Here is a 25,815-nt window from a genome sequence, read left to right as displayed (position 1 = left end):
GATGTCATTTGTGTCATATGTCTGTACGTGAGATTTCCACACTCCTAAACATCCTTAGGTCTGCTATTTATGATGTGATACGGAAGAGGAAACATGAAGGGACATGTACAGCACAAAAGCGTACAGGCTGACCTCACCTGATGACTAACAGACCACCAACAGTTGAAGAGGGTTGTAATGTGTAATAGGCAGACATCATCCCAGACCATCTCACAGGAATTCCAAACTGCATCAGGATTCACTGCAAGTACAATGACAGTTAGACGGGAGGTGAGAAAACTTGGATTTCATGGATGAGCGGCTGCTCATAAGCCACACATTGCACCGGTAAATGCCAGACGACGCCTCGCTTGGTGTAAGGAGTGTGGACATTGGATGATTGAACAGTGGAAAAAAGTTGTGTGGAGTGATGAATCATGGTACACAATGTGTCGATCCAATGGCAGGGTGTGGGTATGACGAATGCCTAGTAAACGTCATCTGTCAGCATGTGTAGTGCCAACAGTAAATTTGGAGGTGGTGGTGTTATGGTGTGGTCAGGTTTTTCATGGAGGGTGCTTGCACCCCTTATTGTTTTGCGTGGCACTATCACAGCAAAGGCTTACATTGATGTTTTAAGCATCTTCTTGCTTCCCATTGTTGAAGAGCAATTTGGGGATGGCGATCACATCTTTCAACATGATTGAGCACCTGTACATAATGCACAGCCTGTGTTGGAGTGGTTACACGATAATAACATCCCTGTAATGGACTGGCCTGCACAGAGCCCTGACCTGAATCCTATAGAACACCTTTGGGATGTTTTGGAATGCCGACTTCATGCCAGGCCTCACCAACCGACATTGATACCTCTCCTCAGTGCAGTGTTCTGTGAAGAATGGGCTGCCATTCCCCAAGAAACCTTCCAGCACTTGACTGAGCGTATGCCTGAGAGAGTGGGAGCTGTCGTCGAGGCTGAGGGTGGGCCAACACCATATTTAATTCCAGCATTACCGATGTAGGGCGCCACGAACTTGTAAGTGATTTTCAGCCAGGTGTCTGGATACTTTTGATCACATAGAGTATTTATTAGTGACTTACCGAACAAAAGCGCTGGCAGGTCGATAGACACACAAACAAACACAACATTCAAGCTTTCGCAACAAACTGTTTGTTTGTGTGTCTATCGACCTGCCAGCGCTTTTGTTCGGTAAGTCACCTCATCTTCGTTTTTATATATAATTTTTCCCACGTGGAATGTTTCCTTCCATTATATAGAGTATTTATTAGTTGTTACATGGAAACTACTTGTATTCACCTTTTGGCTATAGCTAAGTAAAGTAAATATTTTGCATGGAGTGTTTCACATCACTATATCTGAACTAATTTTAAGATATAACAGAAAGCACTCCAGAGAACATGTTGCTGCTGAGTAAATTTGGTATATCAAAAACTGAATAACTTACCACCAATTGTTATATGTTTCATGTACTTTGCCAACACATTCTCAGTGTCAAGGAAAGCTATAACTCGATGTCTAAATTTAATATCACAGTCTTTTTCTTCCTTATTCGGAGGTGTTTTCTGGCCTTGCTCTTCATATGCATTTACAAATTTCAGTGATTTGTGTCGTCCTGCCTGAGGGCTTGAGATTGCACTTTTTGTGGTACTAAAATGAAAAAGAGCACATTTTTACAGGTATATTCAATTACATAAAATAAAAGGTATACACATGAAGATAAAACAAACACACCATTAAGATGAAAATTGATTTCTGGAATAGTGTGCAAATAAAAGCAACTATGGTATAGTCAAGTAAAATATTATTTTATCGCACATAAAGAAACAATATACTTATCAAGTGCATGCAAAAAACATGTAGAAAGATGCAAAACTGACACCTTCTGAAACCATGTGGTAAGGCTTAGAGATATAAGTAAAGTCAACCATATAAGTTAAGTCAGCCAAGATCTTGGGACAAGGATGACTTGTTGAAATGACAATGTGAGGGAGAAAATATCTTACTATTCCAGGCTAGGTCTGGAAACCTGAGAACTTGGAATTGGTGGATAGGGTAGCAGGTGAGTCAGAGATCACTGGAAATATTTCACACAAGACAAAAAGAGGTCCTTAACTGCAGGAAAAATGTTGGAGGAGCAGCATAAAAACATAAGTACAAAAGAAGTGAAAAAGGAAGGATATATTAAAAAAAAAAGATGGACAAGAATAGGATAAGAGCCTCATGTAGGGGAGAAAAAATTCTATGACCAATTTCAGTTTTTCCTATTTCGGTCTTACTTTTTGCTAATTTTGGTACTGGTTTCTCACAGCTTATTTCTGAGGCACAGCAAGTTGTTTATTTTTTCCTTATTCCATTATTTTACAGTGTTACATTGAAAATTAAAATATACCTATCAAATACATTATGCTTTTTGACATCAAAATCAAGTTTATTTCTGGCATTGGCAGAAGGGAAAAGAGAAGAAAACATACAATTAAAACAATTAAATCTACTCAATTAAAGAAAAAATAACTCTCCAAACTCGAAAGTTTTTCAAAAGACAGTATTGTCCTAACTTCAAAGTGCTCTTATGTCGCAAATCTGTCAATACTTCACTATAGTGTTCATACACTGTCTTGGGAGTCTAAATTTGGACATGGAAGGTTAACTGACTCCAGCACAACACCAGACATTTGACAATGTCCGCATTTTCTGCTGGCACGAAAAATTGTTTTTTCACTAAATTGTGAAGGGGTTTGTATCCCTTCAGAATATCTACACAGTTGAGACCTGCCATTCCAGGTATACTTAACAGACTCTGCCATGTCATCATTGTCATCCTAAGGTTGAAACAAGAACCTACAGCTGTAAACATAGTCTTGCAGAGCTCTGTGTTCTTGTTAGCCCAGTTTGAGAGGACAACCATGTTTTTCAGTGTGTCCTTCACTGGAGCCTACAAATTTCTAAAAAGTGTTAGTAATCTCAACACCAAAAATTCCTTTCCCACAATAATGAAGCAAAGTTTTAACTGGTGTCATCACATTTTCCAGTATTTTTTGAAAAGAAGAAAAATGCATTTTGGTGAGATGTTTAATGTGGTGCATAAATTAAACTGCTGGTTTTCATGGTATACAAAGTACAAAAATGAAAACTACCAAATGCAACACTTCACTTTCAAATGCATACAAATCAAAATGACATATGCTTGGTTGATTCTATCAGCCAATCACACACTGGACATGGTGTTACGCAAATGTGTTTTGGTAGTAAAACAGAACATTGACAATGCTTGTTTCAGTGTTTATTCTTTTTATTTTTATTTTTTTGTGATCGAAGTTTGCAGTGACAGCCTGATCTGTTGCATAGTCCGAGGTTTACATTAGGTTAACAAGAGATAATTTAGTTACAAGTTGGTGAAACCAATCAAGATGATTACATAAAAAGTAATCATACCCCTCATGGAACGTGATTTAGTTTATTTTATCATATATGATGATACTGATGTTTGGCTGTTGTCACATATTCTATGCTGTGATCAGCTGATAGCAACAAATGGAACAGATGAGTATCATATTTGGTGGTTTCCATATTTATATTTGAGCATTACAAAAATATGGAGTTTATGTGATGCACCGCATTAAAGATCTCTCCAATATGCACCGACTACGGTAGGATTTAATGTATGAAATAATCTGGAAATGTGATGTTGGCAACTGAAACTGTTACCATAAATAAAGTTCATTGAATGTACTGTACTGTGTTTTTGTTCGATGTCACATACAGAGCCGTGGTGCTTTACATGGGGAAAAGAATTGTCATTTTAAGATTATATACCTTGGAAAAAAAGCCAAAATCGTTTCAACATACAATACCTACCAGTTATTATCTGCTGTCCTCAGTTTAATGATATTTTTATATGTGATCAGAGAAACTGCAACATTTCATGGAGACCATCAATTTCATTTCTTTTTTCATTATATTTTGGCCCATAATTTTATTGTCCCTAACCATATGGGAAGAAAAAGGATGGAATGAGTGTACAGTATGACCGAATTGTTGCAAATATTGTAGTGAAGAAGTGATAAAAGCTATTCTACATATATGGTGTTGGAATAGTAATGCAAAGGAGGGGAGGATGAGGATTTTGGAAAACCATAGCGACGTTGAAGACATTGATTAGTTCACTCCTTACTTGTGTTGAATGATATTGTAAGTACCAGAGGTATCCACGGTATCTCTTTGTATATTGGGTGGTGAGGTAATCGATGGAATGTATGACATTTATTATGGTACACAGAATAGAAGTCATCAATCTGATACCCAGTCATTACTGGTCAAGGCAGTGTTTAGTGCAAAGTACACAAAGTATGTGGGGAACACTGATAAGAGATGGAGTGGCATTAATGCTTACTAAGATTGTGTACAGTGGAAGTGGGACAAGCAAAAATTTATGATGACTAGAAAGATGTTTGTGTCTGAATCTATTAGACATCTTTCTGTACAACAGTTCACAGATGCTGATCCACCAGATACATATTAAGAGGGTGCAATGAATAAAGTAATTATGGGATGGTCAGGGTGGTTTGGGTTATGATTTTCAGAAGATGGTAGAATATGGTATGAGTGGTTTCAGTAAAATAAGGAGATCCCTGCATTCAGGCGAGTCTTTGGGAAGAGCATGCATTTTTAAAGTACAATTATTGGATGGTTTGAACCAGGGGAATCGAACCTTGATGGTAGATTCTTTAAGAAAGGTACCACAGAGCTGATGCAGCCATACCCTTACATACTTTTATTAATCAGGTACTATGAATGTTGAAAATTAGGTGGACTGATAAGGTAAGGAATGAGGAGGTTCTATGCAGAATCGGAGAGGAAAGGAATATGTGGAAAACACTGATAAGGAGAAGGGACAGGACGATAGGACATCTGCTAAGACATGAGGGAATGACTTCCATGGTACTAGAGGGAGCTGTAGAGGGCAAAAACTGTAGAGGAAGACAGAGATTGGAATACGTCAAGCAAATAATTGAGGACGTAGGTTGCTAGTGCTACTCCGAGATGAAGAGGTTAGCACAGGAAAGGAATTTGTGGCGGACCGCATCAAACCAGTCAGTATACTGTTGTTCTTGTTCTTGTTTTGGGCTGTATGACCCCTCAACAGCAAGGTTATCAGTGCCCATACAAATATTAAACAAAATGAAAAAGGAAAAAAAAGAGCTAAAATTGTTGGCACAATCACTCACTCATCCACTCACTCCTACCTCACTCATATTGATCCATACAATCGCTCCACATAACATGCCTCAAAATAAAGGAGATACATTGAAAGGTGCTACAAATGGGATGAAAACACATGTAAAAGAAGATGTAAAACAATGGCACAGGGAAATAAGAATAGCTGACCCCTTACATAAAACATGGGTGAGCCAGTCACCTTGTTAACACATTAAGAACATCTCCCTACAATTTCCAGAAACAATGTGGACTGATCACCTTAAAAATTTTCAGTGTCACTTAAAAGAGAGGGCAGTTCTGTCGGCAAATCTGCTACTGTCCTTTGGTCCAAAAATAAAACACAGTCTAGTTATGATAATGCCACCTGGGTTCTGGTTTTCAGGCCTTGCAAGTATGGTAACCACAACAGTTTGGAGTAAAAAAAAAAAATGAAACCGAAAAACCTAAATACTAAATATTTAGAATACCATCACACTTAAAATTGAAAACCTGTCTTTGCAGCCCACTCTTCAACCCTAAAATTGCAATTCACCGGTCACTGTTGCACCATGGGAGGAGGAATAAAAAACAACAAAATTGTCCACAAATAAGGCGCACTGTACAGGACTCCATTCAGTAGATGTGATACAGTTCACAGCTATGGCAAAGAGGGTAACACTCATAACACTGTCCTGAGGAACACCATTTTCCTGCACAAAATGATCTGACAACGAGTCACCAACACACAACCTGAAAACTGCTTACAAAGACGATATAAAGATGGAGAGGTGGCCATGTTAGCAACACTGATTAAGTTGCTCTAGAACACTGTGTCGTCAAGTAGTGTCTTACACCTTACTGATGTCAAAGAAGACATTGAGAGGTGTTGTTGATGTAGGAAAGCCTGTTGAATAGCAGCCTCCAGCAGGGTTTGGTTGCCGAAAGTTGACCGAAATCTCCAGAATGCATAATGAGAGCGGCTAAGAAGTTGCCTCATCTCTAACAACCGGACCAGATGACAGTTAACATTTTGCTCCAATGTCTTTCCCACACAGCTAGTTAAGGTGACACTCCAGTAACTACTGGGACATATGAGATCCTTTCCTGGTTCGAGCAGAGGTATCAAAATTGCCTCTCTCCACAAGTTGGGAAAGTGACCTGTCTGCAATACCAAATTAAAACATTTGAGGAGCACTTCCTTTGATATTGGTGGCAAATGTTGAAGCATGCAGTACTCTTATGTGGTCGTGACCGGGTGTAGCATCATGAGTTTCGGACAGTACCAATACCAGCTCCCACAAGGAGAAATGCCAGTTGCAAGACTCAGAATTGTGGGATCTTAAGTTCAACTTGTCTATCTCCACAGCCACATGGTAATGGAGAAATGCCGGATCCTGGATGACATTGCAGGGTTGCCACAAGTTTCCCCAATTGACATTCCCTGATTTCCACCCAAGTTTTAGCAGTTTTCTCCGACAAATTTTGAGATCTCAAGGGTAAGTTACTACGTAAGTTGATACTCTGTCTCTGTAGCTATGGTACAAGAAACAATAGTGCAAATGAGGAAATATCTAAAAAAGCTTGCAAGCAGATTGCGTTTCCTGACATCGGCAAAACTCTTAAGTACTAACATTAACATGTTTTGTAATGAACTGTTTTTAGATGGAGAAAGCAAGTCAAATGGTATGTGTGTTTCATTAAGACTGCTGAGGTTATTTTATTTCAATAAAACGAAACACATTTGGTGATGAAAATATGCATTTCCTTGGAGTCGCAAGACAGATTCGAAATACCTTCACTGATTTCAGAAATAACCTCAGAAAAAAGTAGACCACTTGAAAGAAGTGTATTAGGTGGGGGAAGAATTGTGTAAACCAACACTGTAGGTGCCTGCCAATAAAATGTTTGTTTACTATGTTTGTTATTGTCAGTTATTATCAACTGTATTATATCTATTATTTCACAGGTATTGTGTGATTTTTCTTTCAAGAAATATATGAGTACATAGTATACTTATCTTCTTATCATCCATACTTCCTAACATATAAACTACTTTTGAAGTGTCAAAATCTACTAGAACAAATAAAACATCTATAAAACATCACAATGTACATGTGCTTGTGGGGAAACAGTTGCAATTCCTGAAATTCATCGTTCATGGCCTCTGGCCTGCTGAGGAGCACCGCAATCCTGGGTCCATGGATAAACCATGAAAATCCGCTGCATTATGCCACACACAAACAGACCTAGCCTGCAGGCTGAGTGGTGAGATTAGATCCAACAGGCAGAGACTGCATATTAGTGGAAACCGAATGGCTTCAGATTGGCAGGGCCGATCCATTACAGATACACACAGAAAGGGCCTGCAGTTTTGACCCGTCGCAGAAATCTACTTGTGTGGCCAGCTATACATGAACCACATACAGCATGCTGATGAAATGATACCACAGTGATCAATCCATGCAACAGATAACTTTTTCAAATACACTGAGAATCAATAATAATGAGGATAGGTAGCAATTCACTGTTAAGATGATTGCTGAGCCACAGACAGGCATGTAGAAAAGGCAATCTCACAACTAAATTTTCAGCCATAGCTTTTGTCACAAAATGAGAGCACACGCACACTCACAATCATTCAGATACAACTCATGCACACATGACCGCTGTTTTTGGCCACTGTGTCTACAGTCTTTGAGGATCAGATATAAGCAAACCACTTGTCATGCCTCCCTGCCTCTCACCAGCAGCTGATAGGCCAGCAGCAACAAGTGGTGGCAGCACTGACTGCACGCTGGGGGGATTGGTAGGAAGGGGAGAAGCAGTAGTAAAGAGGGAGTAGGGAAGTGGCAAACGTACTCAGCTGCATCCAGCCAGCGACAATGCATGACACCTTGGTAAACAAACCATTTCATTTGATGAGACAAAAACGAGATTTTTCCAGCTTTTTTTTTTCCTTTCCAAATTTCCCTGATGTGTTTGACATTCCCTGATTTCCAGACCTGTGGCAACCCTGCATTGGCAGTAGTTGCTGCAAATTGCTCTGTCATCACCTGAGTGATGTCTCTGGGCTTTGTTTGGCACTCCTGCTATTGGTAAGTGGCTGTGTTTACCGGAAATCCTCCAGATGGCTTCCTTTACTTTTGTGGAACAAGTGGCCGGTTGATAAGAGTCCAGAAACACGTGTCACGACCTTTTCTTGCTCTCCTTAATTATGTGTTGAGCCATGGAGCTTGTGACACGAAAGGCTAAGAGGTCATCTGCAGCATTTAAACCATTGTAGAGCCACACACCTGTCCTGGATCACAGAATGGCACTCATCAGTCCATCAAGATAAAGGCTGCCTCCAAAGATGACCTGAAGACTTTGGAATGGTTAAGCCAGTGGCATGATAGATCACTCCTGTGATGCGATTCACCAGTTCTTGGAGACTGTCGCAGTGTTCACCCACAACCAGCTGGATGAACAGCGTCCGGTTAGCCCTGTGGACCATTAATTTCGGTGGCTTCTGTTTAAGCAATCCTCCATCCAGTAGTAAATCCACAGTGGGAAATCATCACTGGAATGAAGGTCGTCAGTTGCTTCCCACTGTGCTGAGTCTGCAAGGGCTGGGGAGCAGAAAGTGAGGTTAACGATTGCAGACGGCCCAGTAGCAGCTGGGAAATGGGTGGAACTACCTGTTATGAAGATGCACAGCTCCTGAGTTATCACGATTCTCCAAGACTAGACCACTGGGGCAAATATAGTTTGAGTTCCAAAATACATTACGGGCACTGAAATCCGGTAGAAGAAATAGGTGGGGAAGTTGTGCAATGAGGCCTGCAGGAGCAGACAGTGATCTTCTGACCCACATGAACTGCAACAGCTACTGCTTGTAGGTCAGTAATCAAGGAGAGGGTAGAGGAGTGGTGTGTATTACTGACAAGCACAGCAGCCCCAAACTTAGCTCTTTGTGCCCTGTCAGGTCATCCTTTTGGTGGAAGGTCTAACTCCATAGCGCAGGGGCATCGATGTGTATTTCCTGTAGACACAAGAACAGGGGGTGTGCCTGTGCCAGTAGTATCAGTTGCTCCACAAGTCCCGAACCCTGTAGTATGGGAGTCATTTATCACATGGGTTGCACTTCCACCTTGTCTTTCTGCCAGGGTGGGGAGCTCGGGACAGGTGGAGTTTCAGCCTTGGGGCAAGATGGTTACCACAGCCATACCTCGCAGTCCATGGGCGCCAAAGAAGGAGCAGTAGAACAGCAAGTTGAATGACATCGACATGGTCTGATGGTCTAACACCTGTTTTCATCTGCTGTGGAAGTTACCCATTTGCTTTTTTGATTTGGGAGGGTTTTGTAGGAGCTGCAGAAGCAGTGGTGGAGGCATTCCTTTTTTTTTTTTTTTCCCCCCCCTCCTGGCTCTGCATTTGAAAGTACCGGGAGCTCCGCAGTGGTGGTGAGTGTGACTTCATTTGATGTTCTCTGGAAGTTATGAGCTCTGAAACAAGTGCATCTTGGCAAATGCACTTAAAAATGCAGGTACTAGTGCTGACACTAGCAACCTCCATTTGTGTAGAAGTTGTCCATCAAAATGACTTTAAGGGTCAAAGCAAATGATGTAGTGCAAGTGAGAGGCAGCATGGTCTTACAGATCTTCTTGGCCTCACCATATGTGATGTGTTTCAATGTTTTAATCTCCTGTATCATCCTTTCAAGGAAGACACTGCAGCAGCCCCTACTTCAGACAGGGTGATCCCCACAGCAATTTACACACTTTGGAGGAGGAGCAACCAACTTTGTCAGGGGCGCCCTTGCCACAAGTGGCTTCACCCTTACATCGTACAGTGGCATACTCAAAGCGCTGACATTTAAAACAGTGCAATGGGGTGGAGACATACGCAGTATGCTTAGACGAAGGAAACCTGCCTTAATGTGTTCCCCGAGTTTCGTGCTATTGAAAATAATGATAAAGGAGTCAGATTTTACAAGGTCCCCATCCACTCTTTTTAATATATTTTGTACATCAATGATCCCTTCTTCAGCCCACTATCTTTCAATTCCCCCCTCAAGAATGTCAACCAGATATCTACATGATACAACACCTTTGCTATAGTTCAAGGAGTTTTCTAGCTCTGTTTCTATGGCATATTCCCCAAAGCATTTAGCTTTCCAGATGTTGGCTGCTTATTGGGAACTAACAGTTTCAACCAACAACATTCTGTTATGCAGATGCTTGACTAATTTCAGTGTACCTGTGATATCATCTAAACCTTTTTGAATATAAAAAGGTGAAACCTTCTCAAAGCTGTCCTATTTTCCTTTCACAATTGAAAACATATACTGGCCAGCAGCATGCATTCTGTTACAATATACTGAAAAAATCACTGAGCCAGGAGGACTGGCATACAAGCCCTCTTGTTAGATAGGGTGTGTAGCGGTTCCACCTGCTTTATTTATTCATTTGTTGTCCTTGGTGTCGACGTACTGTGTTGCTACACTGGCTGAAAAATGAGGTTTGTATTTTGGACACTGACAACTGTAAACAATGTAGAAGACAGCTACATATTTGTATTTCTACGTAGTTTAGTTTCACTTTGCACAACCTCCTCCCCCCCCCCCCCCCCCCCAAAAAAAAAACACAGTTATACAGGTATTGCCAGTGCACTATTGTTTGAACTTTCCATATGCCTCATTAATAGTTTGCAGGTGAATCTCCACATGCTGCTACAATAGTTTACTGTTGAATACTGCGAGCGTAAAAAAAACCACATAGTTCACAGTCCTTCAAATAAACTGAACAGTCACTGTCACTGGTTTAGCACATGGCCTATTGGTGTAACACTTATTTCACTGTTAAGTTGATGCATTGTTGTCATTCTAAGCAAAACCGGTTCCTAGTCTGAAACTCGGCCATGGACTGACTGTCTCGTGACTAAAAATCGTGCTCTTATATATCCTCACAAAAATACGTGCTGAAACTACACATTGTTCTTAGTTTAATTTACAGAAATTACAATTGAAACTTAACTCATTAAATTACCGTATTTACTCGAATCTAAGCGGCACCTGAAAAATGAGACTCGAAATCATGGGTGGGTGGGGGGATTCTCGAATTTAAGACGCACCTGAAATTTGAGACACGAAATTCAAGGGGAGAGAAAAGTTTTAGGACGCACATCCAAATCGAAACAAAGTTGGTATATTGTAATATGAGACACAATTTAGATCGAATGAATGACGATACAGCTACAGTAGTTTGGTTTGAGTCATAAGCTTAGCAGTTAAGCGTTACCAGATAGCCACTGCTATGCGTCAGGCACTCCGTCTGTATTTATTCAGGTACCCTTCCTTTTTCACGTGTTTCGTCTAGTTTGAATCGATTGCTTATTTTTCTTTGATCTGGTAAGTGCCGTTCTCTTTGTTGTAGGTGTTTACGTCACTCTAAGCTGAAAATGCATTACTGTACTGTGTCATGCATTGTTTGTTGCTTTCTGATAATGAGTGTTAACAACATGTCGCCGCTCGCAGTGAAACAATGGCAAGAGACTGCTATTTGTTGTTACACTGTTGCTTTCTTTGATAATGATCAACAAGAACCAAATAATAGACTGAGTATGATAGAAGACGACAGTTTAGCGAAAATTTTTCTCCGTTTGAAAATCTTTGCAGATGCCTCTTTAGTACATTACATTCTGCACATAAATTAGTCATCTTAGATTTAAAAATCTAGTCAACTGCCATGCTTCACTTCTGACTGTATCACTATTAGGCATAAGAATAATACGAATATAAACATGACATAATACAGCGTTTGCTGTTGTCTCACTGTAGTTTCGTAGTTTATTAGGCAGACAAGATTTAAATGAGACAGCAGCAAATATGAAAGAATACATGACAAAATGTTTAAATTTGTATTATTCTTATAGTGAAGAGAATACTGCAAGTGATTCACAATTCATAAGAGTTCCTATTAGCAACCATCTCTTCTCACAGATAGGAAAAAATTCAAAACGTAGAGTTGGTCATATTGACAAACATCCCAAACAGTCTTGCCAGTTGGATTTCCATAGTACATTGAAATGCTGCTACATTCGAAGATGAACAATACGGAATTTGTATTTGCTTCGTTGGATAATGTATGAAAATGCAGTGGTCGAAACTCGGGGTGGAGAAAAAAGTTCGTCTTCCACCTTTTTTATAATTTATTTACTGACGCAGAGGTTTTTGCGCCAGTATTTATCTTTGTGCCTGCAAAGCATGTCTGTGTAGCACTACATATATTCAACAGCAGAAGTTAGTTGTGGCGGCACCTACCAAAATTTTTCAGAACTTCCGCTTACTTTGCACTCGACTCTAAGCCGCGGGCAGTTTTTTGGATAACAAAAACCAGAAAAAAAGTGCGGTTTAGATTCGAGTAAATATGGTAACTGAATACATCGAAACAGTGGTTCTTTTTAACAGTTTCTTCTACTGCAAGAGTTAGGCCAAATTATTTGTTTAAATCATGAAATTAACAAATATCATTATGCAAACAATAATTTTGACAAAACTGTTAATTGCTCTGGAATTAATTAAGGGCTGGCTCTGCTAACATGTTTCCGGATAGAGCCAAACAGATACTTTAAGATTACTAGTATTTTGTCTTCCAAATGTTTATAATTACTACAGAATTTATATTTGTTTATACGCCAACAAGAGAATTTAAGTTAAGAAACAATTACTGATTTCACCCTATAATGAAAGATACTAACTAGGAATAGTTGAAATAAATTAGCAAATTAATTACATACATAAAACTAAGCACAAAATTAGATCGCCAGCCGGAGTGGCCATGCAGTTCTAGGGGCTACAGCCTGGAACCGCGCAACCGCTACGGTCGCAGGTTCGAATCCTGCCTTGGGCATGGATTTGTGTGATGTCCTTAGGTTAGTTAGGTTTAAGTAGTTCTAAGTTCTAGGGGACTGATGACCTAAGAAGTTAAGTCCCATAGTGCTCAGAGCCACTTGAACAAAATTAGATCTGGTGTTATATTCTTTAAAACTGAGGGCCAACCTTTCTCTTTTATGAAAATACAGATTATACTGATGTACGTTAATGATAATTAGTTCAAAAATGAAAACACGAATTTAAGTAAGTAGATGGCAAAACAAGAGGGGTATTAAAATTATCCCAGCTTGGTTCGTCACAGGTGTTGCTACCTACGAATGGCCCACCCATTTCACTGGGAGGAAGAAGAGGAAATTTCAAGGTTCCATCTCAGTCCAATGAGCAACTAGGGAAACAGAAGTCCACCTAGACAGAGCCCCACATGCCCAGGTAAGCCTTATACTACTACTGAGATGCGGCACAGTCCCCATAGGTTGCCCCCCTAACTACTGTTCCACCTCAACAGCCATGCATCTCAAAGGGGTGCAGCACACCTAAGGATTGAGTTTTTTACCCTTCTTATGACCTGGCCAGGCAAGCCAAGATCTATGATCCTTGTGACACACAATGTTCTAGAGCCATGCCACATGGTGGTCCCTGAGGCATGCCCAGAGCTTATGTAACACAGGATCGGCAGCATTTATCAGTCCCCAGTCAGGAACTCTGGGGTCGCCAAGCCTCTGCTCAGCAAATGAGTGCTGAGCCCCTGAGGGCAGGGTGATAATTATGGAGTCATCAGATTTCAGAGACGCAAGAGTCTATGATTAAGTAGTGGTCTCAGGTGGGGTTTACATTTAAGGGATCTGAGAAACGATGGTGAAGCAGTACCGGATGTCAGTCTTGACAATCTTGCAAAAGGATGTTTTGTGGGATTGGTTATGGCTCAAAGTACAACAGCAGGGAGAATTTTGAAGGTTCAGCATTAGGCTTGCTCCACACCTCAGTACACATCAAGCCAACCAACAAAGAGACATATTTATGTCTTTGACTGTTGCCATCAATTTCATAGTAACCCTGGAGTGGGTACGCCGATTTTTGTAAAAGAAATGGGAGCATGGCGTACTGTATACACATGTAAAGAATAGTTGTCTTTGTGTTACGAAGGTAAACATATATGAGCAACAGCACAATTTAATCTAAGTTTAATTCAACAATGATTGATTACTAACTATCTTGTAGACAACTGCCTCACTGTGGGATTGTGCTGCTAGCTCGGACGCTGGGTCATTTTCTTGATGGTCCATGAATATTTTCTCACCTGGTTCACTGTTATTTTATATTACTACTGCTCACTTGAACTTATGACAACAAAACTTATCATTACATTAGATGAGGCATTAATGAAGGAATAGTATCGGCTTGCAGTTGTACGAAAACAATCGAGCAGTACAATACAATGTTATTTGTTGTTGATGCACTTTATTCACAGTTGTGCCTACTTGAGGATTAAACACTTCCTACTCTACAGCCTTTGTCTTCAAAACCAAGGCTAAGATGTATCATGTGTTACGGCCAGGAAGGGGGGCAAACAAAGATTGAGGAAAAGTTGTAAGCTTAAGTTAAAAAATTACAGATGAGACAGAGTGAAAGGAAAAGGTGGAAAGAATGTAAATAATTCAGGAGTAAAAGTACTAGCTTACTGATAACAGAGGCATCGAGTCATTGACAGACAAGACTGTAAACTTTTCTAGCTTTCGGATGAATTCTCTTCTGAGCTACAGACTGCACGCATGCACACCTATCCATGTGCATGTAACGACTCACACACAACTGCTCACAGATGCGAGCGCGCACTGGGATGGCATTGCTGGGATGGTAGTTCTACAGGTGGACTGGGCTAAGTGGTTGTATAGGGTGGAGTGAGTGAGGAGAGAAAGGAAGTGAGGAAGCAGAAGGAGGGTTAGGGAAGGGTGGCTGACAGCTCGGCGGAGACAGAAGATGCATGGGATAGAAATGCAGAAGGGAGAAGCAACAGGTGCACTGAATAAGAATGTGATACACATGGGTTACTACTAGTGAGTTCATGCAGCACATGATGAAGCAGGACAGAGATTAGGGATTGGAGGGGGGGGGGGGGGGGGGGAAGAACAGTGGAAGGGGAGATTGTTGGGAAGAGGGTGTGGGTACAGGATGACCAAAGTTACAGCCCTGGGGCAGGGTAAAGGTTGATGTAGGGCAATGGTTACTCGAGTGGAGGAGGATCACAGGAATGAATAATGCATTGCAAGGTTATCTTCAGTCTGTATGCAGTAGTTGGGGAAAAGAATCCAAATGGCACAGGATGTGCATCTGTCATTGAAATCGAGAATGTGGTCAGCACTGTTTTCCATCACTGGGTGGTCAACTCTGATGTTGGCCACAGCTGGCGGTCGTCATTCATTCATGTGGACAGTTGTCATTACCACAATTAATGCTGTGCCAAAATAGCAGCAGAACAGGTTTATGACAGGCTACTTTCACAGGTAGGAATATGGTAAGTCTGTGATGGAACTGGGTGGGTGAATTAAAAACATTATTACACAGGAATATGACCCATGTGACATCGGGTTGGGAGTGCTTGTGGCGTAGGGATGGACCTAGATATTGCATAGGTTTGTTGGGTGGCAAAATCCCACTTCAGGAGAGATGTGAAGGACTGTCGGTAGTGTTTCACATTTCTGAGCGTGACAATACATAACTGCAGCCCTGGTAAATGATCAAGGTTCCGTAGTCCCAGTCTTGGATGATACTGGGAGGTTCTCCTTTGCATCTGGTTCTCGGGAGTCGTGGGGGGACATGGGGTATGTGAGGATATGGCCCAGAAAATCTGTGTGCTGATTAAGCTTGGGGGGATAGTGCCTATCTGTGAAGATCTTAGTGAGACCTTTAGCATACTGGGCAAGGGAATTCTCACCACTGAATGTGTGCTGTCCATGAGTGATCATACTATATGGGTGTGATCTTTTGGTGTGGAAGTATGAAGAATGTCAAAAATGCGAGTACTACTGATGAATTGTGGGCTAGATATGAACAGAAGTATGGATGGAGTGATCAGAAGAGTGAAGGTCAACATCCACAAAGGTGGCAAACTGGGCTGAGGAAGACCACATGAAACAAATTGGAGAGACGGTGTTGAGACAGTGGAGGATTGAGGATACAGTATCTTGGGCCTGGGTCCAAATCATGAAGACGTCATCAATAAACTTGAACAAGACAAAGTGTCTGGGAAGCTAGAAAGGCTTCCTCTAGATGGCTCATAAACAGACTGGCACAGGAAGGTATCACTGTAATAGGTTGGACACATAAAGAAAGAGGTATTGGGTTTGGAGCCATAAAGATGTTGGAAGAGGCAGTGTTAAGAATAATGCTTACACAAGTACCCTCTGGTTACCCAAGGTGGTTCTACAATGGTATCATATTAGCTTATATCTAAGTCTCTCCAATTTGTTTCATGTGGTCTTCCTCAGCCCAGTGTGCCACCTTTGTGGATGTTGACCTTCACTCTTCTGATCACTCCATCCATACTTCTGTTCGTATCTAGCCCACAATGCATCAGTAGTACTCGCATTTTTGACATTCTTCATACCTCCACACCAAAGTGGTCTTGTTCCCAAAAAACCTTGTTCAAACCAAAAATTCTGGTAACATGTGTGTGTGTGTGTGTGTGTGTGTGTGTGTGTGTGTGTGTGTTTTTTCCCAAAACAGAAAGCCCTTTGTTGTGTGAAAGAATTGATCCCTATGTATGCAACAACAAGAACAATGAATAATTATCAACTTAAATAATGAACATTGGTTAATTTAGCAAACAAAATTATTGTGGGTTAAAAAAACTTAGATATAAGCTAATATGATACCATAGTAGAACCAGCAGGATTAAAGGGAAAGTGCCTGTTTATGTAAAGAGTGCTGTTAAGTGCAAGGCTGTTCATATTAGCGGATGTTGTGTTGAACAGCTTCCTGAATGCTGTGCCACAACAGTGAATAAGGCAACACACAAGCTCATAACACTGACATTTTACATGTCACAAATGATGATGATGATGATGATGACCTACAGGTCACAAATAGGAAGTATTCTTCAAAAACCAGCTAGAAACAGTTTTAGTAAGGTTATGAATGCTTAACGAGGGAATGAGGAGAGAAGTTTTGGAACGGCCTTTGATGAAAAAAAGGAGAGATTTGGAAAGATCTTTGATATCAGCAACATATACGCTGCATATTTTCGCATTACAAAAGTGTAAATTCGAATTGCACCGAACACAGCACGTTAGTTTCCAGAGCTTTGAAATCTGAGATTGCGATACCCTTTTGTAAGCCAATCATATCTCATGGCACGTGATCTTGCCAGTCAATGACAGCAGATATTCACAGTATAGGACACGTGCTGTGGTAAGCCAGCAGCAAGATCACTTACGTAGCGCGAATACACAAAGACGAAAAGTTAATGGTTGCTAAGCTTTCATATGTAATATTGATCTTTTTTGTGTGTGTTATACTTTAAGGTACATCACAAAAATGTGCCAATAAATTTCAAATAACCACACAAATGTCTGGTCTTCCGAGCTCGAAATTCTTCAATGTGGTTCGTCCTCAAAGTGTTCAGTATAAAACATGAGTCAAACACTGTGTGATTTAAGAAATTCATCCCACTTTCTCACACATAATATAATTCATCTTGCGTAAACGGTAATTTACTTTGAAAGTAATGCTTTTCAAACCATCATTCACAATACTATCCCAAGACTGTTAAAAATAGGTTCGATTTAGCAGTTGCCAGAGAGCGCCAGAAAACAGGCATTATTGCGCGTACGCAGCTGTAGTGATGTAGGAAGTCTGCATGTTTGTATGTACAAAGCATAAAGAGATCTTACATTACGCCATAAAAGAAACAGGACATCAGAGGATACTCCAAGAGCATCGAAATTTTGTAAACTATACTAAAGTTCATAATTCGGCCTGAAGTGCATATTGGTTTGTCCAGATTCACAATGAATTAATATATACATGCTTTTCAGTGTGGTTTTTGGGATGTAAATTTTCTTGGAGTAGCAGTACTGTACTATCTCATGTTTGGTTCTTTATTATGGCATAATACCATACATGGCAGAAGATGAAAACATGCGCTGTGAAATAAAAAACTTCATTTCAAATAAATTGATTGTCTCGGCGAGAAAGATTAATAAAGCCAATTTTCTTTAGCAAACTGACAACAATAACTTCATTGTTCTGCAATGCTTGACTGCTAAAAACTTGTAAATAAAGTAAAATCCCAAAAACTGAAACTAATAATATATTTTTGCCTTCTGTAATTATGTGAATGTATTTTAATCGGCACTTGCGCGAATCTGGCAGATATTAGTGCGAGAAAAATTTTTCTTATTAGCATTTGGCTGCTTGCTGCTACTGCCAATACAGCTAACAGCCACACTTCAAGGTATTGCTCATATGCAAGTCAACTGCACATGCACATGAGGCCACTGGCAACTGCTCAAATGAACCTAACGTAAGCAGTTGTGACATCCCGTTCATAGAAAGGAGTTTACTGTTATAAAGTATTGCAGAGTCTTCACCCTAACGCCTTTGACATATTTTTGCTGTTTGCAGATGCTTGTGTGTGCACGGTGTTTTCTTGTTGTAAATGACGCATTTCCTTCGCAACTAAAGATTTTTGTCCTCTCATTTATGTTTCATTGCTGCAGTATCATTCTCCAGTAGCAGGATACAGTAGCACTCTTTGCTACAGAATCAATTCTTACCAGTAAAAATTACAAAAATTTAACTGAAAACTAAAACAATGAAAAATTCCCAAAATTCCGAAAAATTCTCGGGTTTTTCCCGGTTTCCTCCCAGATGAAAAAATTCCCGGGTCATATACACCCTGTAATTAGATAGCACTACACAAACTCTGCCACAGGTAAAGGCTCTCACATACTGTAAACACTGGTTAATGACCTAAAAAGGCCAAACCTAGTATGAAACAAAGAAAAAGTTTGAATAAATAACAGTCAAAGTGGAAAAATGTGCCAGTCATTTAATGTACTGTATTCCTAGCTGTGGCCCTAGACTGAAGAAGGATGTTATGATCAGTTCAGAGGTAGGTGTGTGTGTGTGTGTGTGTGTGTGTGTGTGTGTGTGTGTGTGTGTGTGTGTGTGTGTGTGTGTGTGTGTTTAAGATAAATTGTGGTCATGATTTTGTGTTTAGGGTGCACAGCAACTTGTTTGTTACTGTCTGTAATTTTTTCACATCAGTTAAGATATAAACTTATACCAGTCCACATGTAGAACTTGAAAAAGTGTAGACCTATACAGAATCTTGGGATTTTGTTAAAACTTATATTAAAGGAGAAGAGGTCCAACATTTAAAATTATTTTGACCAGCACAAGTAGTTGCTGGTATATTTTTACAATGTACTGCACTATTATTTGCATGCTTTATTCTGCCGTCTGTGATCGGTGTAACTCAGGTGACTTTGTGCTGCTCCAGAATGTTTACCCTCATTGCCAGTATTAGCTATGTAGCGGTATTGTGTGCTGGAACAATAAGTAACCGTTGTGAATATAGTGTCGATCCACGAGTGATGGTGTGCCGAGTGATTGTTAGTATTACGATACTTATAAAGATGAGCTGAGAGGGTGTTGATTGTCCTTCTAGCGACTTGCCATCAACTTTCATGTCACTTCTGCGACACATTAATCCATTATACATTTGTTCCTTTTATAAGCTACAAGCTGACAGCTCTGGGAGGAAGCGGTGTGTGTCCCAGCAACCAATGAGCTACGAGCCGATCGCAAGCTTCCACTCAAATCATTATCTGCTAAGAGGCCAAACAAAAGTGTGCAATCAATACTATTGCAGTATCTGTAGGGACAATGCAGCTATGATTAAAAAAGTATTTATTCTACACAAGGTTGCAGAAAGAATAGTACGTAAAGTTGATAATGAAATATCTTGCAAAAAGCCTTTTCATGGACATGGGCCAATGCATACTCCCCTAATGGTATTTGTAGTGTTTATATTACACAAATTTTTTTGTTAGTACATAGACACCTGATAGCTGTCTGTGTAAGGTTCCATAAATGCTTTGTTTGAAAAACTGGATAAAAGAAATAGCAGCTGCGGAGTGTAAGGGGGTGGGGCAGTGCTTTCTTTCCAAGTAGATGTTTTTCTCTTAATATAACTGTACATATATGTAAATGTAAAGTCTTTCCTTCTCATCCAGTTGGGTAAATCTCACCTGACCTGGGCCTATGGGTGATTTTTCCAAGTTCTACCCCTTTTCCTTCAGCTCACCAGTCTTTTTCCTTCCCCTTCAACCTTTCTCCCAGAAAAAGGAGCCACTGACTCCAAAAGCTTCATATGTAATACCTTTTATACGTGTGTTCTCCAGTCACTGCTTCTGAGCAGTTTTTTTCTCTCAATTACATTATGTACTCAAAAAATTATTTTTTTAAAATATAAAGTAAATTAAAAATGATTTCCATAATTAACAGTGTGAGAAGCTTAGCACTAGTCAGAGTCATTTGTTAGTATACTTCACAGAACTACTCCTCAGTGGCTGTTTCTGCTTGTTAAAGTATAACTTGACTCATTCCAGATCCCTGAGAGCTATCATGCATGATGGGATTTACAAATCACAATGTACAAATCAATGGACGATGAGAACAACAGACATCAGATGGCTGTGGCTGGCTGATCTACAACTAGTAAAAGATGAACCAACCACTCTGATACAAGTTTGTTCTTAAGGTTTGTGAAAAATGAGTACATTTGTTGATCAATGGAAACTGTCAATCACTACACATTAGGGGACACTAAGATATCATCACTCGACCTACCTGTCAAGTCGCTTCTCTGCACAAGCATCAGCATGTGATGCAATATATTCCGAACTAAATTTACACTTGCATACTGGACACATCTGAAAGTGAAAATTACAGAGAGTAATTTAAATAAACTTATCTTTTTACTATTATTTTTTTACAAGTTCAACAAAATGTGAGTGAAGGATCCTAACTTGGCAATCGTAAGTATTATTGACATGATACAGAAAATAGCTCACTGACATCTTGAGACACCTCATAAACTTTGAATTCAATTTATTTCACAAAATAATATGACATCTTTATTATTACACTGATGTCTCCGGCATGTCAATGTGGTAGCTATTAATAGGCTCTGAACAAAACCATATCTGTGCCTTGTTCATTGTTAATATTTATAAAAATATATCTTCATTATTACTGTTCTCATTGAGATATTCATTCTGTAATTTTATAGTTCAACTTTATTGCTCTCATACTAATTAAAATTTCTGACCGATTTAAGGAAAAAACAGTTATTTTTTATGTCTTTGGGCAAGCTTCCTGAACAAGATTTGTAAATGGGTTGCACAACTCCCTTGACAGCTATAATCCCATTTTATTTTTATATGCACAAAATCTTTCTTATCTCTCCCTGCAAGTCAATTTCTGCAGCCACTTCTTTCTCTAAATTCCAGAACTTGAATGTGTTAGGTGGCAAGCAGAGCTCAGACAATAATTTAGCTCTTTGTAATTTATTTAGTTAGCATATGGTGTAGCATCACACAAGAATTACATATACCAGGTATATCCCATAAGTTTCTGGCCTGACCTTGAATACAAGTGTGAAGTCTAAAATGATTTGGAAGGGATGTAGTTACACCTGTCAGTAGATGTGCACATAAACTGCGGCTCGCTGCTAGCCTAAGTCAAATGATGACATTCGTCTGAGTAAGGCATTGCGTGCTGCAATCAATAAAGTCTACACAGTGTAGTGATAAAAGTCCTTGACAAAAGAAGGAATTGCACCAGCTGAAATCAATGTTCGCTTGTAAGGCATTTATGATTATGATTATGCTTCCACTTCAGACTCCACAGTGAAGGAATGGTCTAAAAGGTTTCGGTTAGGCACATAAAGCATTGCTGAAGATCCACAAGTTGGTCGACCTGTAGAGGCGGTGACTGAGGAAACCACTGCTATAGCTGAAAGTGAAATTCTAAGTGACAGGCAGTTGAAACTCAGGAAATTGCAGCAATGTTAGGGTTATCTAAAACAAATGTTTTCCGGATCATGCATGATCATTTGCACATGAAAAAGATCAGTGCAAGATGGGTGCACGACTTCACTCCGCAGGGCAGAAGAAGTAGTGTCTGACTTCTTGCACCGGGCTTTCGGAACTCTGCCGTAGCAACCAGTCAGAAGTATTGGAATCGATTGTTACAGGGGATGAAATTATGGCTTTTATTATAGTACTCTGTCCAAAAGAGAATCTCTCGAATGGTGTGAACCAGCGAAGCTCCACCAAGAAAGGCGGAGGTCAGTCAAACCACAAAGGAGGTCAAGGTAACAATCTTCTGGATTTCAGAGGAAATGTCTTAATTAATTTCAAATAAAGGAATACCATTGTGAACGCACAATACTATGCTTCGCTTCTGCACAAATTACGTGACGCCATCAAACTAAAGAGGTGAGAAAGGTTGTCGCATGGTGTTTATTTCCACGGCAATGCGCCAGTGCACGTGGTGGCAATTGCAAAGGCTGCAGTAAAGGAATGTGGCTTCCAAGAGATTGACCACCCACCCTATAGTCCAGGTCTAGCCCCAAGTGACTAGTATCTCTCCAAGCCGAAGAAAGATCTGAGGAAGAAACTTTGATGCTGATGATGAAATTAAAGCTGATGTAATGGGACATTTCAATGATAAACAATCAGATTCCTTTTTGAAAGGCATAGGGTTGTTAATTCACAGATGAGAAAAGTGTATTGAAATAAAGGGTGATTATGTTAAAAAATAGCATCATTGTTTTATTTTTGCAACTTTAAATCTACAATACATACATCAAATACAAATATAAAACAACAAAACCACAAAATATATGGGAATGCGATGACAGCCAGACATCCATGTTGTTGATTTCACTGCCTTTTTGGTAGCATGCAGAATTCAGAGCAGTCACCAGTGAAGGCTATCAATGAACAATCTTCAACTGTATGTTTTAATGCACGTAATGCAGCTCCATAATCAAACTTGGGAGAAGCTATTTTCCCCCTCTGTACAACAAGTCAGCACCTATACCACAGTCTGTCTGTATTCCATTTAGGGTAGACCAGATATTGCAAGGCTTGTCAAATCCAGGTGGTGTGGTAAGGCTTATATAATGAGAGGCAGGTGGGTGCCTGTTTGGTCCAGTCCAGTCCTCTTTTGGTGATCAACTAGGCTGAGTCTATTTTCATCCAAATTATTGGACTCTTTGATGGTGAATGTTTAGAGTGTGGTCTTGTTCTCTCCTATTGAGATTGTCTTGATAGATTTGTAGAAGAGGGTTGTTCTCAATCTTTTGAAACCCTGATGCAAACAGAGGAGAATTGTAAGTTTAACATGTGTATCTGTCTGTGGCATTGTGGCTTCCAAATGAAAGATCCAATTTTAATGCAGTTGTTTTAATTTGGAAGCTGGTTTAATCGGGTCAGTTCTTAGCTATGTTCCTGCATATTACCAAATTGTAGAGCTCAAAATGATGTAAATAAAATCCCATGAGAACATATGTTTATCTTTTGTGGTTAACCAACAATGAAGATTTTTGTCTTTTGGAGTCACCCATTTCAGCATCTACGAAGCAGAAAAAGGGTGAGTGTGATTCAACTTTGATTTTGGCCTGATAGTTTATGGAGCCTAAGGCAAGAGAACGCAATGGCAGCCCACTTTCTTCTGATTTGAAGTAGAATTACTGCCACTGCTTATTGCTTATGTTAATTAAATTGGCTGAATATATACTAAAATGTAATCAACGAAGAGATGTGTGAATTAAAAAGAAGAAACACCTCAACTGCTTTAGCGAAAAAGATGGGACTGCTAAATAAATTAACAAATAAAATACAGAATACATCTAAAGATAATGAAGTATGAAATTTAAATACAAGTAAGCTACGTAGTCAACACAGGCAAATATCAAAACAATAATATCAAATTGTTGAGTCTATGTCTTATCAACTTACACCAAAATACACACAACCGTTGGAAGACACTTGTCCTCACACGACTGCCCATTCAGGTTTCCATACTTGATCATGCACTGTGCACCACATAGCATGTATTGCGCAACTCGTGCTTGTGGTTTAATGAAGCATGAGATAGCACACCGTCATCAAACCATTGCAGGACATCGGCCTCATAAGATAGATTAATGCATTAAACTAAGCTCGTACATAGTTATGTAAAAATATGATGTAAAATAAAAAGGTAACTCTCAATGTTAGGCTAATTAATGACAGATTGGTTTTTATATTTTATACAATAAGTAATTATAACTTCACTAGCTATTTTGAGGTGTTGATGCGGGAAGCGCAGGACTGGAAGAGATGATGCCTAAAAGAAGAGGCTTATACCCAGCAATTATGAAAATATGCTAGAAAGGACAACTGCTGTTAACTTCTTATTTATTTATTTATTTTTATTTACTTAGCGGTCACCCAACTTGACAACACTTGGATCAAAATATTAATACTTATATTAAACTTCAAGGAGAAATACTTTGTTTTTACTTTTTAGAGGTTTTTTTACGTCTTTCTTTAACTTAAGTTTTTGGAGTTCTCTTATGAGTAATTTCTATAGCCACTGATGAGGAGGAGGAGTTACAATGCTTAGTGCAGGTAGTCAAGAGTTTGGGGATACTTTTATTCTGCCTGTTATAAGTAAGGTGCACAGTCTGACTGAGTTGAACACTGATGTGAGTAGTGCAAGTACTGTTGAGCCACACTGGTGCACAAAATTCTGCTACCATATAGATTAGACCTAAGGCTAAAGTCCGTAATGTGTCACTTGAAGACGCCCATGAAGTTATGGCAAGTTTCTGTAAGGGACTGTTCCGAGTTCTAATTTTGGCAGCTGTGTTTGACAAATGAGTCTTGAAGCTTCAGTGATCTATTATGAAACCTAGATATTTTTGGTGTCAATTGTGGGCCAGTAGTTTGTTTTCAAAGTAAATACTGAGTTCTCTGTTGGCTAACTTGCCGTTGAGGTGAAATGTAGAGACTTCGGTCTTTGTGACACTGGGTTATAATCCCCAATGGCAAAGACAGTTCCCAACAATTTTTGGGTCCTACATTAAGATATATTTACAACTTATTACCAGAGCCCAAGCATCAGCATATCCAAATTTTCATGAAATGGTTATCAGGCATACCAACTATATAAAGGCTGAATACTAGTGGAGCCAGAACAGATCCCTGTGGGCGGCCATTCTTCAGCTTCATTTGAGTGCTCAATCTATCATCCAAGATCACTTGGAAGCATCTATTAGAAAGCATGGCATTTACCATGTTGCTGGTAATTTTGTAGAGAATCACTGTCAGGAGTTTTAATATCATGCTGTCTCCTAACTGTCATATGCTGTTGTAAGGTCAATAAACACAGCTGAAGCTTTCAACTGTTATCGGTAGCCTGCTTTTATGAGCGTTGACAATGAGAGAGAACTTGATCCAAGCAGCTTCAATAATGTTGAAATCCCGATTGTTCAATAGGGTATTTGACTGTATTCTGGAAACCATCTTAAATAATTAACTATGTCATTTTAAGCTCATAACATCCTTTTCCCCCCTCATTAATTTAAGTATTAAAAATATAAATAAAAAGACGATATTCAAACAATCTGAAAGCCTGCTAAGACTGCCGTTTGAGTCCTGTGATGCCTGTCACATTACTGACTAGT

General features: G+C 39.7%; 1 protein-coding gene across 1 annotated transcript in view; it reads right to left on the bottom strand.

The window, feature by feature from the left end:
• Nucleotides 1-25,815, bottom strand: part of LOC124790801 — a 114,981-nt gene that overhangs the window by 43,583 nt on the left and 45,583 nt on the right. Inside the window, exons 7-8 of the mRNA XM_047257811.1 lie at nt 20,925-21,007; nt 1,446-1,648 (exon numbers count right to left, since the gene is read on the bottom strand). Of these exons, the coding sequence (XP_047113767.1) occupies nt 1,446-1,648; nt 20,925-21,007 (286 nt within the window). The remainder of the gene's footprint in view (nt 1-1,445; nt 1,649-20,924; nt 21,008-25,815) is intronic.

The sequence above is a fragment of the Schistocerca piceifrons genome, chromosome 1 (assembly GCF_021461385.2).
Source record: "Schistocerca piceifrons isolate TAMUIC-IGC-003096 chromosome 1, iqSchPice1.1, whole genome shotgun sequence".
NCBI lineage: Eukaryota > Metazoa > Arthropoda > Insecta > Orthoptera > Acrididae > Schistocerca > Schistocerca piceifrons.
The sequence above is the reverse complement of the archived record's forward strand: the minus strand, read 5'-3'. Positions and strand labels throughout refer to the sequence as shown.